Here is a 19,111-nt window from a genome sequence, read left to right as displayed (position 1 = left end):
TTTTATGTACTTTTATTTATTAAATTATTTTATATAATAATCTCAGCATTATTTTATTATTTACATTAGAATAGTATTATATATTTAATATAAATTTATTTTATGTTATAAATAACATAATATAAAAATATTATAAACTTAAAAATAAACTGGACCAAACTCAAACCTTCAATATTCAAAACTAAGTTCAGCCCATATTTTAAATAAACCTAATTTTTTATCTAAGCCCATTTTTCGGGTTTAACATTTTTACCTAAACCCTTTCAAATTTCGAAAACCCACCCAGTCCTGTCAACAGGTCTAAGTACAAGTTAACTTCATAAAGCAAAGGCATAAAACCCTAATGAAACACAAACCATAAAACAGATGAACACAGCAGTATGCAAACAATGCTGTTTTGTCTATGTTTCAATTTATGGTGTACTAATTCAACCATCTCATCGGGGACTTTGTACTGCATCAAGAAAATCCCGGAATTTCCCCCGGCATCGGAGCCAGCTCATTCTTACTAAACCTCTCTTCATCATAAAATGAGGCTTTAACGACCCTACCCCCAAAAAACCGTCCATCAAGGTCAATTAATGCTTTAGTTGTGTCCTCTGATCTCTCGAATTGAATAAAGATTCTGACGGCTTCATCGGCTGGGAAGTTTGGCTCTGTTATCTCAAATATCAGAACTCGGGTAACAGTTCCGTATTTGGCACACTCGGATCCAACCTCGTCTTCTAATTCATCGTCTACCTCACCAGGACCAACCTTGAAGAAGTTCAATAGTTAGCCACTTTCATTATCATTGATCACAGTCATTAAGACAGGAAAACAAATCTCCATATCCTCAGTTTCTCTTCTTTATCATTTATTTTTAAGAACACATATTTCAACATATAAACAGCAATAAAGAATTCATGAATAGCTCAAAAGCATATAACTATGTTACTCGGCCTTGGGTGTTGGGTGTTCGGAAATGTCAAATATAGGCGTTATACATGGGCACTTTCAGAAAAACGAAGAATCGAAACAACATAATTCAACAAGACAAGGAATACTAAACAAGAAATAGTCAACACATAATATTACCATTCTACTATCCACTAAATCCTATAAGAATGAGTAGCTTTATCTTACCAAATAATTCAATGCAATGCAAGCTAATCATCAAAATCACACAAAATCCCAAGAAATCACCAGAGTCTGATATGAAGAATCAGTTTGCTTTCCAGGAATAAAAAAATGAAAGAAAAGAAACTGTTTTATGGTTAACAATAAGAACCAGATTGATCTGCTATTCATTCAGATTTCACATGATTCTTTAAAATGCATTTGGTAAACTATTTCATCCATAATAACAGATGCAGTGCTTAATCTTCCTCTTCAAGCTATATTCTTTTGGCAGGAGAGCCTATGGAAGGTATATAATAAAAAGTACATTGGACTGAAATAAGAAAATTCTGTAGAAAGTGAAATGTGGCACGCAATGACAGACCCACATGGGAAATGATGACGGATATAATGTGCTATGATCAGCACCTAAGACCAAAGATCACTTTATAACAGTATTTCAACCAAAGAGTTCAAGTATATGTTACTTGGACTTGGACATGAGTGTTAGATATAGATATGTCTGACACGGATATGTTTATTTTTTTCTCAAGATTTCCATGTATTTGGAGAGTACTTGAAGTAATATCCACTAGTCAAGACATACATTGGACAAGGGTTACTGATAAATATTTCGATAAAAATAAAGAGTCGGAGTAGCATAGGTACAAGTAAAGTTAAAAGTGTACAATAGCAACTTTGAGCTATGTTACTCTTGACAATATCAACATAGGTAAGAGGATATTATCTTCAGGGACCCTTCAAAAATCCCCCAAAAATACAGGGAAATCTTGAAAATTTTTAATATACTCATGTTCAACACTTCCACTTGAGTTCGAGTAACATAACTAGATGACTAGAAAACATACTTTGAACAGTGAAGTGTATGTAAAAGAAGGACAAAACTGCAAGAAGCCTAGAGAAATTTATGGTTCAGACACTACAATCAAAGGCAATCATCAGAGAGCATCAAGACCTACAAATAAGTAGGATATGCTAGAAAACTATGTCATTTTTCTCAAAATATCAGTATCCAACACATTTGGACATCGGTAATGGGATATTCTCCTCTAGGAGCCTCCAAATACATGGAAATCTTGAAAATAATCGAGAATATCCATGTTTCGCACATATTCCTGACTCCTAGTAACATAGCCAGAAAATATTCCTTGAGCAGTGAAGTTTATATTGCAACCGGATATGATATCTAAAAGGACAGAACTGCAAGGAGAGGAGCCTAGAGAAATTTACAGTTCACTCACTATAATCAAAGGCAATCATCAATAACAACAGGCATCAAAAAGCATCAATAATTAAGTAGGATATGCTAAAAACCTATGTTAAAAATTGAATATACAAATGTTCGTAAGCACCCTTTGAGCGTTGAAGTTTAAATTACAATCACATATGGTATGTATGTAAAACAAGGATAAAAGGGCATTACCATGTTTCTAAGCAGCAAAACACGAGTAGGGGGGCCATTGAAGCTAACACTCTTAACCTTCTTATCAGGTTTAGAAGTCTCACTGGCGTTCACAATTACACCAGCTCTCCTATCAGTCTTCTTTGCCATCAATGGTGTAGTAATCCCTTGCTCCTGTTTTCCAAGACCCTGACCTTCTTTCCACCCCATTTTGGCCATCATTCTCTGGGCAGCAGTCATCTGCCCACCTGCCCCAACTCCTAGTCCACTTGTCTCCGACTTCCCAATAGTGAAACCCTCGGCTTTTCCCGGCGGCGGAGATGGGGACCTTGGAACCCCACCGCTCATAGCAGCACGCCTTCTCCAAGCTTCCTCGCCTGAAATATTCAGCCTGGAATCATTGAAATCTCTTTCTCTTTCCCTTTCCCTTTCCCTTTCTCTCTCTCTTTCCCTCTCTTCTCTTTCCCTCTCCCTTTCGTCTTCTTCCCTCCGCCTTCTCTCCAGTTCCCTCCTCATCTCCTCTTCCATAGCTTTCCTCTTCCTCTCCCTCCGGTATTCCTCGTAATCATTGGGCCTGGCTGGGTCATACTCTTCGATTACACTGGAAGTGACGCCCACAAGTGCAGGCTGATGTTGCACCATTCCGTCGGCTGCAACCGCCACGGGGGAAGGCGAGACGGAGATGGAAACGGAAGAAGAGGTTGTTGTTTTGGGAATAGGGTTTTTGGGTTTGTTTTGGGATCTGAGGATAGTCTGCGGCGGAGCAAAGCCGGAGAAAGGCTTGCGGAGAGTGGGAGGAGCCATCTTTGTACTGCTTGACCATACTGTGGCGTTACTGCTCGGTTGGTTATCCTCATCGGACGGCGGCGGTAGATCTCCATACAACCCACCAAGCATTTGTACTCACTTCTTTACTTTTCCCCAAGAAAAAGCAGAGATTGACAAAGCAAAAATTGCGATGGAAAATTCAATAATATACATCTATATATATATAAAATTTTCGGTATCAAAAGAAATTTAGAGAAATTTTTAACAACGAGATGGGTATCGGCCCGACGCCGTTTCATCAAATTCCCTTTTTCTTTTAATTTGAGTATATTTGTTTTTGTTAAATATAAGGAATATTTTTTTTAAAAATAAATAAATATTTTTTATTTATGCAAAATTTTTAATTTAGATTTTGAATATTCGAAATTCACTATTTATATATTTAAATATTTAAGTTTTATCATCTCCTATTCCACTTTAATTAATCAATGTTAATTTGTGGATCTTCGAATATCATGTATAAATTTTAATTCGATTAATTAATTTTAATTTAAACTATTTCAATTCTTAATTTCTACATTTTATGGTTGCTTCAACATTTACTTATATTTATACTTTCGTTGTTAGTATAAAAAAATTTATCTGGACACAATAAATAATAATAATATTGCATTAAAAACTTAGAAATGAAGAAATATAACCAGGTTTTTTATTATAACCCAAGTTCAGATAAACAGTTAAAAGGAAAGAACTGATGAAAGAAAATTAATAAGGCAATTCATAAGAATTCATATCTATAATCAACACTTGACAGAAAAGAAGAGGACAACTTATGTCATATTAACATGTTTTTTTTTTAAATCTTGCACTAAACATTTTTCTGATTGAATTCACTAGCAGAACCTAGACAACAGATTCAATGTTGTATTTACCTGCTGTTTTCGAATCGGCCAAAATATAGAAACTTTGCATGGGTGTGGGGTTAAAAAATCCGTTACCTCCGATCAACAACAATGCCCGAGTAAGGATCGTATAGATGGCTGTGTGAAAAAACAATTGTCTGATTAAAATGTCAACCAAGCACTGTCCATCATCTCTTTCATCAGATCAATGTTGCTACGGAATGAGTTAGCTCCAGTAAACCAATTTCTTTGGATTTTAAATTAGTTCACCGTCTCCTTTTCGGTGGCCGTATCTTTGACATCTTTGGTAATTTCAGAGGCAGACCCTATTCCTGAAGCTGTTTCATCATCATTGGTAACAAGTGGATTTGCATTGCCATCGCCAGAAGCTGATGGCTCAGGGGGATTTGAACCAAGGTTTGTATTTGTCGATTTCGCAGATGGCTCCAAGGTGGCTTCACTTGCATTGTCTGAGGATGATGATGGAGAGGGTTCGGCAGTATATTCTTGGTTATGATCAGTATCACTGCCTTTTTCTTCTAATTTCACTTGTACTTCACCGTTTCGGACAATAGCAGATTCAGCAAAACCAGATGCTTTGATGCCATCAGAGGTTTCTCTCCATTCGACCCAAGTAGGTGGTTCATCATTTGCATTGTGTGCGGCTTCTTTAGAGTCTTCAGACAGATCGGCAGAGTTAACTTCTGATTTTACATCAGGTACCTGAGAAGATGTTGCTGTATCTTCTAAGTCATCGCCTTTGCCGACAACCACCTTATCATCTTCACCATCGCCGTTGACAACACCAGCTCCCTCAATATTAGGTGATGCAGAAGGCAGAGCACCAGTTGGATTGTCATTGGAACCTCTGTCATCTTCTAAAGCAAACCAGTTGGAATTCGTAAAAAGAGAGCCACTGCAGCACAGAAGATGACCCACCAATTAGTTCAAACAAATGATTTAACACAAATAGAAGTGACTAAATTCTAATTCCGACCAGTTCATTCAAAAGAAGATTTTCAACCAACCTTTCTTGATCATCACCTAGGCGTAAAGAAGATATTACAACCTCCGCAGATTCGTCATCAAAATAAACATCCTGAAAAGTATAATCGGAACAGACAGTTTCTATTATTCACAAAGACCATCTTTACCCAAAGAGAGGGCAGGCAAAACACAATCTTAAAATAATTTAGAAAATAAATAGGCCAAGGAGATGGATGTTCTCTAAGTTACTCGGACTCAGGTGCATGTTCCCTACATGGTTTCGTATTTTCTATGCTTGTCCATGTATTTGAACTGTCATAGGCCTCAACATGGTGTCAGACATAGCAGAATGAAGAATTTGAGCAACATAGGATGTTCTGGATAATAAAACATGGAGATCCATTTTTGAAGGCCAAAAATAAGAGTGCCAAATCATTTGCAAGAATTTACAGTTTCGCACTAAAATGAGAGGGAAATGCACAAAGAGGAAGAGTTCTCGTATTAAATTTTAGTGAATTTTGTTCCTACATAATTATTCAAATGGCCACCTGTCCAGCTATTGACTTTAAATCGAGATCATAACACATAATATATACCTCATCATCTCGTTCAAGTGAGCCATGTACCTGAAATATATGAAAAATGATATCAGCAAACTAAAAAAACAGATCCGCATTTGTCTACTAATTTAACAACAGAGTGAAAGCATAAAGACAAACATATGAAATAAAAACTTATCTAAACTAGGAAGGTCAAAGAAAAAATACAGAGAAAAAAACATTAAATTGAAAGAGCTAACAAGTTTAATTTGGAGAATAGAACATAAAGATATTGCAAAAGTAATATGAGAATAGTAGACTCGTGTGTAAATGTTAGATACAAAAATGTTCCCGACACAGGTATGTTCAATTTCACTGAGGTTTTTCCGTGTATTTGAAGGGTCCTTAGAAGATCATGTTCGATACCCGTATCCAGATACTATAGGGAAAACCACAATAACTGCACAAACAGCTTTAAAAAGATCACTAAGATCTTTTTCTAAGGCCAAAGGTTAAGTGAGAATCAAGAACCAGTCAATGAACCATATAGAATAGTATTAAATGCAGCTTTAATATAACACAAATCACCTGCTTTATTAACTACAAATTATTGCAAATATGAGGTCTCCTCCATTGTAGGATATGTAATAAAATACATCCCAGTAAAATGTAAAATAATTGGTTATTTCTGATATACAATTTCTGTTTTAGATGTTCATTCTCTTGGTCCTAGTATATTCAATAAGTAGATGAATACAACACAAATATAGCAAGATTAGAACGAAAGTTCTAGAAAGCACCTCATCTGTATCATCATTACTATAAATGCCATATCGAAATGCCTGGCTTAAGTTATTTGCCAAGGCTGTAACATCATAATCCCTATCTTGGTAATCATCATCACTATCTCTAGTCCTGTCTTGTAATGTGGTTGGCCTCCTGTTAAAATTGATCAAACCATATTAAAGTAACTCAGAGAGAGAAAGGTCGTAAATATTATATATTGAACAAAAAAGTCAGCAGGCAACAGCAACTTGAAGAAACTTCCATGCATTTCCTTTTGGTGTCTCAATATTTTTCCATTCAAGTTGCAAAAACTCATTCAAAATCATTTCTTTTCTGGCCTGAGACTCAAATCATTCATGATCTTTGGTTTAGCAGCTGAGCTTAAAAGACGGAAGTCATTCAATGATAAATAAAAATAACCTATAATATTGAAACCCCAATATTCTAAGCAGATCATAACTTCAGAAGAATTCAGCCATAACCTCCCAGCGATAAAGAATATTGCCAATAACACACCCAAGTTATGACATTAAAACAATCTTTAAAATTCAGTTTGAAGGTCAAAGAACCATTTCTATTTTAAAGTTGAAAATAAAAGTCTCCATACATTTGTCCTTACATCAACCATGCCTTTTTCTCCCATTGCAACTTTCCATATACACATTATAACTCTATAAAAAACTTGTTCTTCCACTGTCCGACTTGTTTCACCGTTTCACTCATTATAAGAGAAGGTAAAACTAAACATCCGCTAATGGAGCAAGCAAAAAATTTCAAAATCCTAATACTTCAGACAAACAAGTCTGACAATTTAAACCATGGCAATTTCAGATGGCATCTGCATAAATGTAAAATAAAGCAACATTAAGAGGAAGATGACATACCCACAAGCCCACTGGTAAACATTTTCTATAGCATTACGCTTTGATAGAACATTCTTCTGCCAATCAATCCATTCACTGTTTTCCTGTCAAAGAAAAACAAATTAAGAACACAACTCCTGAAACTCAAGGGGAAAAAAGGATTTTGCATCTGAAAACAATCCACAGAACTTTTACCCTGGGATCATCCCAGTGGTTAGAACTTAGAACTTGGAAATCTCGATGTTCGAAGCTTGGGAGTAGAAGAGGAGTTAATGACATGGGAGACGGCTATCTCGCATTGTGACATCAGACAATTGTAAACATTCAGAAAATGCCAGTAAATTTTGACATGACATTATTATTTTAGAAGTGTTAAACAATGATATAATAGTTAACTTTATGAATAAGAAAAATCAGTTACCACTTACCATATTACTTTAACACAGTCCTTCAGCCCAAAAGTTATCTTATTGTCCACTTTGGAAAAGCCCAACTATTGGGGAATACATTAAATGCACTTAAAGAATTAATCAGTACCTGATTACAGAATCCCGTTTCTGTCCTTAGTCGATAACAACTTCTTAACCTAAATATTGTTCATAGTCCAGAGTCCACACTACATGCGACTTCTAACCGTGGATAATTTATTTGCAACATCCAAAATGGAAATGCAGAACTATTATTGGGTACATCGAACGCTAGATATCATTCAATAGTAGAAACTAAGGTCCACTTCTGGTTCTCAAATCAGAAACTTAAATGATACTTCAATTTCAACCAAGTGTTGAAAATTGCAATACTACACACAGCACTGACAAGTAACTAAGAAAATGCAATCAAAACTGTAGAAAAGATGTAAAACCTGCAGATATGACTGAATGTCCCAGTTGCTATTTCCAAGCTGAACAAGTTTGTTAGATATACGTGTCAAGTGTCCAATATTCCCTATCTTCGGTGATGGTCTACCTTCAGCACTAACTGTTGGCTGCAGGAGATTGGACCAAAGGAAAAAAAAAAAAAAAAAGCACCAATTCAGCATTACAATTGAGTCGGGGCAGGGTAAGGGTAAAAAATTAACAAGTACAAACAATAAAAATGCAGAACAAAAACGCATGCCACAGAAAGGCCCTTCCAAAATACAGCCAACTAAGACAGGATAACTACCATATTTGGATCAGAACCTAACATGCAATTCTTTTCTGCTTCAAGTATTTTTCCCAAAAGATTACATTCCCGAAGGAGATTTGCAATAAGAGGAACATTTTTGCTCTCTAAACAAGACAATATTATGTTCTCCACATGATGATGCAAGAAATTGTTGTACGGATACCTGCATAGAGAACCAACCAAGATTATGAGAAATAGGATCTAATCAGCAAACATGTCACTGCAAAGCAGGAATAAACTTACTCAAAGAACAAGTTCAGAATCCTCTGCATGGCACTCAATCGAATCAATTCCTTTTCAGCAGTTTCACTACCAACCATCAGCAAGACTGAAATAAACTCTACAATCTGGAAAATCTCATGTCAAATTTTAAGTAAACCCATCAGGTTTCTTTGGTTGTGCAATAGGTGATCCATAGAAATGGACCATAGAAGAGTGGTTTGGTATAGAAATTATGAAGCCAACCATTATCTATAGCTGATTCATGCAGGAATAAAAAGAGAGAGAGAGAGAGACATTCAATCCTCAAATGCACAAAAGGTAACTTTAAAACAAAAAAGCACCTTCAAACGATGTTTCCCAAGTGGTGGCTGTAATTTTCCATACGTTGTTAATAAGGTTGACTTTGAGGACGAAGCATCCAAAAGCTTCAGTAAATTACCTGCAGCATGGTAAGATGATTTTTTAGTTCTCTTGTGGGATAACATTGACATTTAAGTCAAGTCAAAATGAACTACTTAAGCATCTTTCATAAGCTATGAAGAACAGACAAGCCAGAATCCCCTAAGTACATGTCATAACAGTTTCAGATACTCATATGCATCTGACAGACTCAGAAACATATCTGACGCAAAGAAACAGATCCCAGAAATGCATGGGTATGGTAGTGAAAAGAACAATAAATTGTAGTCACCCTTCCCCAGAAAGAGAGGCTGTGGATTAGAATAATTTGAATGTGCAATACAAAAACTACAAGAATAAACATACAATTAAAAAAGTTTAAATATAAACTTCATATGAGCCTTTTTATTGCAAACTACGAATATTTTTATTCAAAACTAATGAAACATATATTTTATATTGCTGTATCCCACTGTGTTCTGTCCTAGTTTTATTAAACTTGTCATATCACCATTTCCACACTGTATCATACCGGAGTCCCTTGTTTGTTTCAATGATTACTATGCCATGAGACAATAGTGGGATGTTGATGCTCTTTCTTCCTTTCCTTTTATATAAATAGTTCCATATGTATTAAGTAGTTGAGAATATGCTTCAAAAGAGTAACTCTGGGTCTGGGGGGTATACACATACAAAAAGAAATCATATGCTACGAAAACAAAGAGTAACTTATTTTTCCAATTATGAACAAGAAGATTCTGCAAATGGACTGTGTCAGGCAGCTATCAATAAACCAGAGCGGACAGCTTCACCTAAATTCTCCAGCATGCCTTCAACTGTCTTAGGGTTAGCAGATATCGTTGATCCTTGAGAGATTTGGCGGTTGTATGTGTGATACACACCCAATGTTAGCCTCTTGGGATCTAACAAAGATATGCAGACAGTCAAGGAATTGACCAGAACAGATTTGGGTCTTGAGTCTTCCAAAGCATGACGAAATAATCTTCTGATGAAACTTCATGACAGCACCAAAAGAACACCCAAAACAAACGATTAGTTAGAACACACTTTTAGTACATCAATAAAGAAAATGAGGGGAAAAAAAAGGAAAACAACACCTACTTTGGGCTTGTAATTTTGGCAGCAAGACCATGAGGAGCAAATCGTGTTATTGCACATAAGGTTTCAGCAGCATTGGCATGCACCTCAGCAGAATCCTGTAGAAAACATTTAAACAATTTTCAATGAATACAGACCCACATTTCAACAACAATAAATGATATAACACCTTAACCACAAGCCCTAAATGATCATAATTCAGCAGTACTCTTCAAAGATCAGGAAACATCAATGTGGGCATCATTCCAAGATATCTAACAAAGAATCAGCACATCATCTATCTCACTCTTAAACTGGCAGAACCTAAATCCATTATTGTAATTGAATTTGATGGAAACACGGAGTCAGCACTTGTGCAACAAAGAATCAAATACAACAGTGTTCTAATCAAGCTACAATAGAACAGCTTAAGGATCAAGTTTAGATATATAGAAGGGATCAGGAGATAAAAGCAAATCTATTTTGCAAAAGAGATTTGTAAATAGGACTTTCTATCTAGCATTCAAGGGTAATTTAATTTGTCTTCCATGTTACCTTTCTCTTTTAACTTTATGTTGTTTTGTTTTGTTTCTTTTCCACCTATAACAGTCATTACTCAGTACTCACATCTTTTCCACCTATTAGCCCCTCACTTGGGCAAGGGTGGAACTCTGGAATGAATAGAAAGGGTCAAATCCTTGGACAAAATCAGAAGCATGCTATCCTTAAAAAAATGAAGGAAAAATAACAACGAGAAGCTAAAGCCAGCAACGAAGTTAAGAAAAACTACATCGACATCTTACCTAAGTAGAAAAAAGGTACAAATTTTGGTATGCTCAAACACTCAAAGGAACTTACAGAAGAGCTAAACTTGTCCGCAATCATCTCCAACATATTTGTTTCCTCTATCCATTGCATTGACTCCATGTAGCTAGCGTACATATGCTCATCAGCACCAATTAGACGTATTAAAACCTGCTTAACAAGAAATAACTCATAAGCTAACCAAAATCCTCTCGGTATGGTGGTGAGTGGCAATGTGGGATCAAAGTTTATTTAATTCATTGCAAAAAACTATAAATATTTCAATAACATAAACTTTGGTAGACAAAACAAATGCACATGAATTATCATTAAATGAGCACAAAGAATAGAAAACTCCAGAAGTTTTTGAGAGGTTCATATAAGGAAAGAAAAGAATAAAGAAAAAGAAACACTAACCTCCATTATGGAAGTTATGCCAATCAGGTCAATTAGCATCTCAACAATTTCCTGATGTCCCTGCACAGCATCGTGAAGGCAACAAATCAGATCAATAATATAGAGGTAACTAAAGCTAAAAAAAGGCTTTGTTCCCTATACAAAGCATTGCATGCAAAATATGCATCAACAACTACAAGACAGCCACCTAGGTGATTCTAGAAAGAAAAGTTCACATTGAAGGTCATATTCAACAAATTTATAGAGTAAAGAGATATGCATCAGATTCATCCAGATTCTAAAGAGTTCAACCATTGTAGCTACAAGAAGTCCGTATTATATCAATAAGCACAAACACATTAGTCCTTCTTATATTGAAAATGTCCATATAAAGATGCATCAAAATGATTACTGTAGCAAACATATTTATGCTTCCAGCAGGGTTAAAATAACAAAGAAATTAATATTAAATGACACACACACAATGCATTGCAGTATAAAATTTGACAACTAGGAATTCTACTGCAGCTTAGTTACAAGAATTTAACCTGACTACTGCAAGTTTGTACTGATCGATGCAATGCAAACAAGGAACCGAAAACCAATCCAAACGTGGAGTTTGGATGGTTTTTGCTATTTGCTTCATAAGTTTAAAAACTGCGGATACCAGAACAGAACTGAATTCTATTTTTTATTTAATTTATAATTAATTTTAAAATTTGCATGATGTAAAAATAAAAATTTTATATTTAAAATAGTGAAAATAACTTAAAATACAATATAAAAATTATTTTTCAAAAAATACTATATACGAGCTCATGATTTTTTTTTAGTTTCAAGTAAAATTATTTTTTTAGACATATTATGATAACGACTTTGAAACTTCACAAAATAATATCAAAAAGCCATAACGCAAAACCAATTTTGTCAAAATAAAATCTAAAAACCCAAAAACCAAAATTAGCATGGAAAAAACAAGAACCAAACAAAACCAAATTATCATGGACAGTTCGAAAAATCCAAAAAAACCAACCGAACCAAACTCAACCCTAACCTTACAAAATAAGCTAGATAACAACCAATTAAAAGGATCCACCACTTTCTCAACAATTAAATAATTTAGAAATTGCAAATAAGCTAAAAATAAAAGGAAAGGATACCCCCACAATAACCCCTTCTAAGATAGCTGGTTTTTTAAATTCAGTCTTGTGACATGAAGCAAATCAATCTACATTCTAAGTAACTTAGGTTTAAAGAGAAAAGTGCTAAACAATATATAGAAAGTCCAACTAAGACAAGGACATGTAAAGAGTTCAACAAATTGCCACCAAAGTTTAGCAAGCTGATGCATAGATTCTCTTCCTAACAAGGAAACATGCATCTTTTAGGGGCGCAACCATGGATTTCCTACCAATCTGGAACATACAACAAAGAAAACATCCTGCAATAGCTAAAAAACCATTGACAAGAGCTCAATAATATTACAAATCTTTAACTGATCAAAGATAAGAGAAGAATATAAGAACATAAACAAAATTACCCCTCAAAACAAGGGCACAAACAAATAGTTAGACAGACCAGATTGCAAAGCAAATCACCAAGTCCTAATTCCAACAAGACCATTTGTTTAAAATTGAATCAGATTTTGCAAGCAAATATGAATATCAATTTCATTCTCAGTATGCTGTATGTCAATACATAACAGTAAAGCACAAATAAATACAAGGAATACCTCGATCAAGTTTAATAAAATCTTAAATATACCTTAATATACTGCATGAACGCTGATGTCTTCCGCAACAGCAGACATATGACAATCTAACAAGAAGTAACCAAATATGAGACATGGATAACAAGATATTCAGAGTCCCTTCTTTAATCACAACAAACAACATTAAAGGCAAAAGAGCTACAATGCTAAACATGTAAATATCTCAAAAGTTCAAAACAGAATACCCTGCTAAAGTACCCTGCCAGTTGTGTGCCATGAGAGTGATTCGAATTCAAGAAGGAAAATAACAAATTCATTAACTGCAAACAATCAAGGACCAAAGATTTAGAAACTGACAAAAATAAAAGGAAATCTATAACTGCAAAAGGGAATAAAAGGGTCAACTTCTTACTCCCTCATCTTCTACTAGTGTCTTTAGTATGATATCAACCTCACACGTAAAAATCTCACATGCAATAGAAGGAAACCTGCAATCACACAAACCAAACATTACAAAACATCATGTATATAGTAATATCAAGGGAGTAAGGACACAAAGCTATCAACTAAAACTATTAAAACCTACTTGTAAATTTGCTTCTTATCAGCATTCTCTGGAGGTTCTACCACAATATATTGAATAAGTTGTTCAACCTGAGCCTTCTCCCGCAAGCTGCAAACAAGAATAAGTGAAAAAAACAAACAAAGCAAAAGCATAGAATTGACCATTGACATACAGACAATTTGCAAAGTGCAGCTTAAAATGATTGAATATCCAACCTTGCCAGAAATCAAGCCATCTACATCTTCTATTGAGGTCCGAACTAAGGTTACTTTCTTTGATAGGGAAGCAATGTGAGAAAAGGGAACCTTTCCCTAATAGATGCTTTTTATGCAAGAAAGAAGCTGAGTTGACTATCCTCTCTTAAGAACTTGCCCATGGGCAAGACAACTTTGGTACATATAATTATGTCAAAAAAATAAACTAAAAAAACAAAATTAAGAGTTCAAAAAAAATTAAGAAAAAATGAATAAAATTATTGAAAAAAATGCAGGAGAAGATAACTGTAAAAGGGGGGTTTTACCCACTCCACCAGGATCCAATGGTGTTTCATTGGGGGTGCAAGACAAATGCAACCTCTGGTGCAGTTTCAGGGGTAATACCCCCAAAAACAATTTCCAAAGGAAGCCTAGAAAAGACTGAAGGCGAAATGGTGATACATCTATCCACACCTTTGGTACACTAGCTAGGGAAAAAAAACAACGAACCTCCAAACTACAGATTCTATTCAAAGCATTTATTCCAGATGGACGTTGGATAGCAAAACTCCCATAGGCTACGAGACATATATTATTTACAATACACTCTGTGCTCCAGTTAATATAGACATGGCATTATAGTCGAGGAACTATTAAGGAATTCCTACATAACATTATTATTGATAAAGGAAAAGCTTTTACTTTATATAAACGAAGGCCTAAACTCAACTAACCATTTCCACCAAAAGTTTCATGTAATCTAGCAAAAGCTCGCCATCACTTTTGAACCGTTTTTTTTCCCAATGCAGCTTTCTTGGCTCATCACGTAATTAACAGCATTGTAATTATGCTTCACCATGCTTCTACGTTTGTTCTTTACCTCACATTTTGAGCTCCATTTACGTTGATTATAAGTTATGTCATCTAGGATTCCATTAGCTATGTAAGCATAAATCTCAGAAGATTTAATGAATTCTATAAATTCATGTATTTACTTGTCATGTCAAGAAGACAAGCATTGATAATGATACCAAAAATACCTAAAGAAGGGATTTATAAATGCCATCCCGTACATATAATCTTTAACAATTTCATAATTATTCAAAGTCACTGTAAAATGAAAATTCTATGAGGGTTTAAAAAGCCTTTGACATTTAAAGCCATGACCTAGGATCAAACATTAACACATTGTCTCACTTATAACAAAACATTGCATAGTGATTTGATTCAAGAAACACTACATAAGCACATTAGAGCCCATATATATTGCCTAATTGAAACATGATGATATAGGACAGTTTAACATGTTATGAGATGAAAGAATAAAGAAAAAGCAAGCATATGCAGAGACTAGAAAGCATACAAGTTTATAAGCCGCCCATTGAGGGATTTGCATTCCTGAATAATTTCATCCTCGTCAAGAAGCTCCTCCAATGTAAAATTGTCCTTGTCTAAAATTGCATCAATCTGCATTGATCATAAAAGCAAAGAGTATCAAAAGAAAACAAAGAAAAGAAAAGAAATCCATACTTCCTAAGGAATACATAAACAGAAAATAGTACGAATACAAGTTGACTGTAAACTAACAAGACTGGCCTAGGCCCTTGAATACCATTTCCTTCTACACCGTGCATTATTGGGAAAAAAAGCACTCCCCACCTAAAACTTAAAAGAGAAGAAATTACTACAGGGACGACATTGTAGACTTCTAGAGAGAAAAATGGCACCCGAGCTAAAATCCTAAAAGGAAAAAATCTGAAAATTTCTTTATTGCTGCAAGTAACGTAATAAAGTAAGCTTAAGAAGGTTTTCCCCCAGAACCGCACCAACTTCAAAGAAAAACATGGGATCCCACTATTTCTGTCGCTTTGCCTGACTAAGATATGCTAATGTATACCAGAGGGAACAAAGAGAGTATTTCCCTACAATTCTCTCCTCCAACGTCCTCAAAGAAAGGCAACGGGAAACTTGAAAACATAGATGCCAAAGAAAGCAAGGATACTCATTTCATCCCGTGAGAAATGCTGCCCGATTCATATAATTCGTTTGAATGGAACAAACAATGAAGTTAAAATTTCCCAGAGAAAACGCCACCATACTATATTGTACCAATATTCTAACAACGAGGAGTAGCAATACTGACGGCTTTTAACCAATTCCAGGCATTGAAACATAAGATTACCAGCAGCCAAAATGAAATTCACAGGCAAAAACAAGAAAGAAAGAAGAAAGAACCCAGAATTCAATTAAATTCACAAGAAATGGCATACACCTCTACATAGCTCAAAGAAAATAGAGAAAATAAAAAGGCGAAACTCACAGGAGAAGCAGATGAATATCCAGTCATACGCCAAAACATCTTTGCAAGATTTTAACAGCGAAATTGCCTCCAAAAAAGAACCCCGATCTGAAACCAGAGAAAACCCTAGGAATCTGCGAATTCAAACAAAACAAAACGGGAAAAGATCCGCCGGCGGCGGAAACCCCATCAATTTGAACGGTACGGATTCGAAAGGAAAGCTCAAGAAAAAAGTGGACGTTTCTGGGATTGGATCGAGACGATCGATTTGCGAGCGGGCGATTGAAAGAAACCAAAAAAACAACCCGTAATCGCGGGATTGTTTGGAGAAAAAACTACAAATAAAATTAATATATATTTAATATTATTAATATATAAATTTATTATTTACAAATTGTTTGTAATACTTTTCTTACATTTCTAAATTGTGAAAAATGAGAGAAATTTATATAGCAAATTTTTTCAACACACAAAAATAGAAAGGAATGATTACACGGTCGTTTAAAAATTTAGAAAATGGAAAGAAAAATATAAGCACAAAAAGCCGCGAGCCGAGGCCCAAATAAAGCCTGGTTCGGAAATGAGTCACTGTACACCATCGTCTAAACGCTCACTTTCGGACAGTGAATCATTATCACGGCAATAAATAAAAAAAAGCAAGCATCGGGACCTCCGTTTACACGATCAAAAAGCCGATAAGAGCACGAATTAAATGTTGAAGACACAACATGTGCATGAATCTCGCCATGCCATTGCTTATTTTCGGCTAACACAAAAGCGTAGATCAAGTACCTGCTTTTAAAAAAGAAAAAATCAACGACATGCGGAAACAAAACCATAAAGAAAGGTAGCCACCGAAGCCCTATGATGGAAACAAAAGTGCGTGCTAGGAAAAGCAACACCCCTTCTCAGAAGGGAGCAAGAGAGCCACACTCCAACAACCTATAACTGTTTGTGGTGCACAGTCACCATTGAGAACAAGTGTTGGGCCCGTACACTGCATTCTCAATAAGAGCCGTAGGTTCGAAATTGTTGGAAGAAACGACTAACCTTGAAAATGGACCAGAATATAAATAATAATAAGTTCATAGAGCCAAGTTAGAGACCATCATCGAAATGCTCACCTTCAGTCATGGAGGTCATTACCAGCAAGGAAAAATAAAAGCAAGCATCAGGACTTCCATTAATAGGACCAAAAAAACGATAAGAGCGCGAATTAATTGTCGAAAACACATCATGTGCATGGATCTCGCCTTTCCATCACCTCTTTCCGGCAACACAAACGGGTAGATCAAGTACCTGCTTTTTAAAAAAGAGAATTCGACGACATACTGAAACAAAACCACAAAGAAAAGTAGCCACCAAGCACGTGCAAGGGAAAGCAACGGCCCTTCTGACAAGGGAGCAAGAGAGCCACACTCCAATGACTTATAGTTGTCGTTGTAAAGTTACTATTGTCCGGGAAAAAGGAATGTTGCTCCGTGTGTTATTTCAAATTTTCAATAGCAACAGCCTCGATGCTAATCAAATCAAGATTTTTCTCCCCATTCAGCAATGAGCAAATCCTTCAGATTTATTTATCTTTATCTTGCACGAAACTTAATTTATCGACTTGATATGCCATAGGATCAACAGAATATTACGTGATAAGGGAAGCAAAATATCGAAAGAGATTTTTACCCTGTGTTTGTGTTTGGATTGAGATTAGAGAAGAGGAAGAAATATTATTTCAATTTATTTAAGGATAAATTATATTAATAGACATCAAGTTATGAAAAAATTATAAAATGATGATGAATTTATTAAAAATAAAAAAATTAAATTAAATAGTATAATAAAAAAAACTTGACTATATTGATAATGAGTTCATTGTGTGAAGTGTGTTGCTGAATGTTATAAGGAAGAGCAGCGTTGGCATGGTCAAACAAGTTGATGGTTTATGCCGTCGGGATTGGACATATTTGCAAGAGTTTCTGATTTTATGGTCAAACTGACGAGAAGAAACATTTATGGTATTCATTGCTTCAATCTACCACCTAGAAAATGCCGGTCTCATTTTTTTAACTATTAAAACAAGATAATATATAACAATTTATTTTTCCCAAGATTCTTCTCATTTACTTTACTTTCATCTCTCTTGTTTTGTTTTCTTCTGCAACTTTTAGGGTGATTGAAAATGGGCACATGAGCCAACTATGCTTATGGTTAGGCATTGAATCCCAACTAAATGACATTACATCTTTCAATGAATTTTTTATACTAGCTTTCCATTAAAAAATTATAACTACTTTATTAGGATAAAAAAAATCAATTATCAAGTTCAACATTAAAACTAACTTCATGTATTTAATTTGGAAGAAAATAAAATAACTCAAGTGTCAAATTAAACACTAAAGTCAAATCAGGTACCAATTTGAACATTGAATCTAATCTCAAAAACTAAATACTATATTAACCCTTATTGAAACAAGTATGTTTTTTTAGTAATTTTTTAAAAGTAAATTACATTAGTAGTCACTCAACTATTTGTTAATTATTTTTTATCATTCAACTATAAAAAGTTACAAAATAATCACCAAGTATTCAATTTTGTATTTTTTTGTTACCAATTGGTAAATGTGTCCATCTACTAGGTAGCAGACTCAGGTTGAGCCAAGCTTGGATAAGTACTTTTACACCTCAAGCCGGCTCGGCCTGAATTTAATTTAAATAATAGTAAATTTTTTAATTTTAATTATAAAATAAATAATTAAAATTTTATTGTTTTTTGAATAGTAAAATAGGGTTTTGAGATGGACCAAAATGGGCCAAAAAGGGGTTCATGCCTAAACTTTCTTAGAACCGATCTCGATTGGTCCGACCCATGAGCACCTCTATCAACGGACTAACC

General features: G+C 34.9%; 2 protein-coding genes across 11 annotated transcripts; both read right to left on the bottom strand.

Annotated features, from left to right (window-relative positions):
- Window positions 1–150: 150 nt before the first annotated feature.
- On the bottom strand, window positions 151–3,607 carry LOC107925275 (DNA-damage-repair/toleration protein DRT111, chloroplastic). Its single transcript, XM_041079435.1, has 2 exons — window positions 2,543–3,607; window positions 151–756 (listed from the first exon to the last, which is right to left on the bottom strand). The coding sequence occupies exons 1-2, from the start codon at window positions 3,416–3,418 to the stop codon at window positions 460–462; spliced, it is 1,173 nt and encodes a 390-aa protein (XP_040935369.1). The 5' UTR covers window positions 3,419–3,607; the 3' UTR covers window positions 151–459.
- A 459-nt stretch (window positions 3,608–4,066) lies between these two features.
- Window positions 4,067–17,614, bottom strand: LOC107925155 (serine/threonine-protein phosphatase 6 regulatory subunit 3). Of its 10 annotated transcripts, none has more exons than XM_016855746.2 (22): window positions 17,346–17,614; window positions 16,892–17,013; window positions 16,243–16,355; window positions 15,286–15,389; window positions 13,750–13,836; window positions 13,576–13,651; window positions 13,409–13,483; window positions 13,217–13,270; window positions 11,474–11,533; window positions 11,111–11,227; window positions 10,277–10,371; window positions 9,967–10,169; window positions 9,097–9,194; window positions 8,777–8,880; window positions 8,531–8,696; window positions 8,229–8,351; window positions 7,562–7,654; window positions 7,388–7,470; window positions 6,518–6,656; window positions 5,775–5,804; window positions 5,220–5,290; window positions 4,067–5,107 (listed from the first exon to the last, which is right to left on the bottom strand). In XM_016855746.2, the coding sequence occupies exons 3-22, from the start codon at window positions 16,279–16,281 to the stop codon at window positions 4,453–4,455; spliced, it is 2,472 nt and encodes an 823-aa protein (XP_016711235.2). In that variant the 5' UTR covers window positions 16,282–16,355; window positions 16,892–17,013; window positions 17,346–17,614; the 3' UTR covers window positions 4,067–4,452. The 10 variants fall into 10 exon arrangements, with proteins under 10 accessions (XP_016711235.2, XP_040935365.1, XP_040935368.1 ...); XM_041079431.1 differs by having other exon boundaries at window positions 16,902–17,013; XM_041079434.1 differs by lacking the exon at window positions 7,562–7,654 and having other exon boundaries at window positions 16,902–17,013.
- Window positions 17,615–19,111: the final 1,497 nt, after the last annotated feature.

Source organism: Gossypium hirsutum, chromosome A10 (assembly GCF_007990345.1).
Source record: "Gossypium hirsutum isolate 1008001.06 chromosome A10, Gossypium_hirsutum_v2.1, whole genome shotgun sequence".
NCBI classification, from domain to species: Eukaryota; Viridiplantae; Streptophyta; class Magnoliopsida; order Malvales; family Malvaceae; genus Gossypium; species Gossypium hirsutum.
This window is presented reverse-complemented; position numbering and strand designations above follow the sequence as displayed.

What these genes read in the sequence shown, in the direction of transcription:
- LOC107925275 (XM_041079435.1), bottom strand. Translation starts at nt 3,418, where the DNA reads ATGCTTGGTGGGTTGTATGGAGATCTACCGCCGCCGTCCGATGAGGAT. An exon ending in TTTTGCTGCTTAGAAACATG is followed by an intron (nt 757 to 2,542) that starts GTAATGCCCTTT and finishes AACTTCTTCAAG; the next exon opens with GTTGGTCCTGGTGAGGTAGA.
- LOC107925155 (XM_016855746.2), bottom strand. Translation starts at nt 16,281, where the DNA reads ATGTTTTGGCGTATGACTGGATATTCATCTGCTTCTCCT. An exon ending in GATAAGAAGCAAATTTACAA is followed by an intron (nt 13,652 to 13,749) that starts GTAGGTTTTAAT and finishes GTGTGATTGCAG; the next exon opens with GTTTCCTTCTATTGCATGTG. An exon ending in TAGGTTCTGATCCAAATATG is followed by an intron (nt 8,352 to 8,530) that starts GTAGTTATCCTG and finishes AATCTCCTGCAG; the next exon opens with CCAACAGTTAGTGCTGAAGG.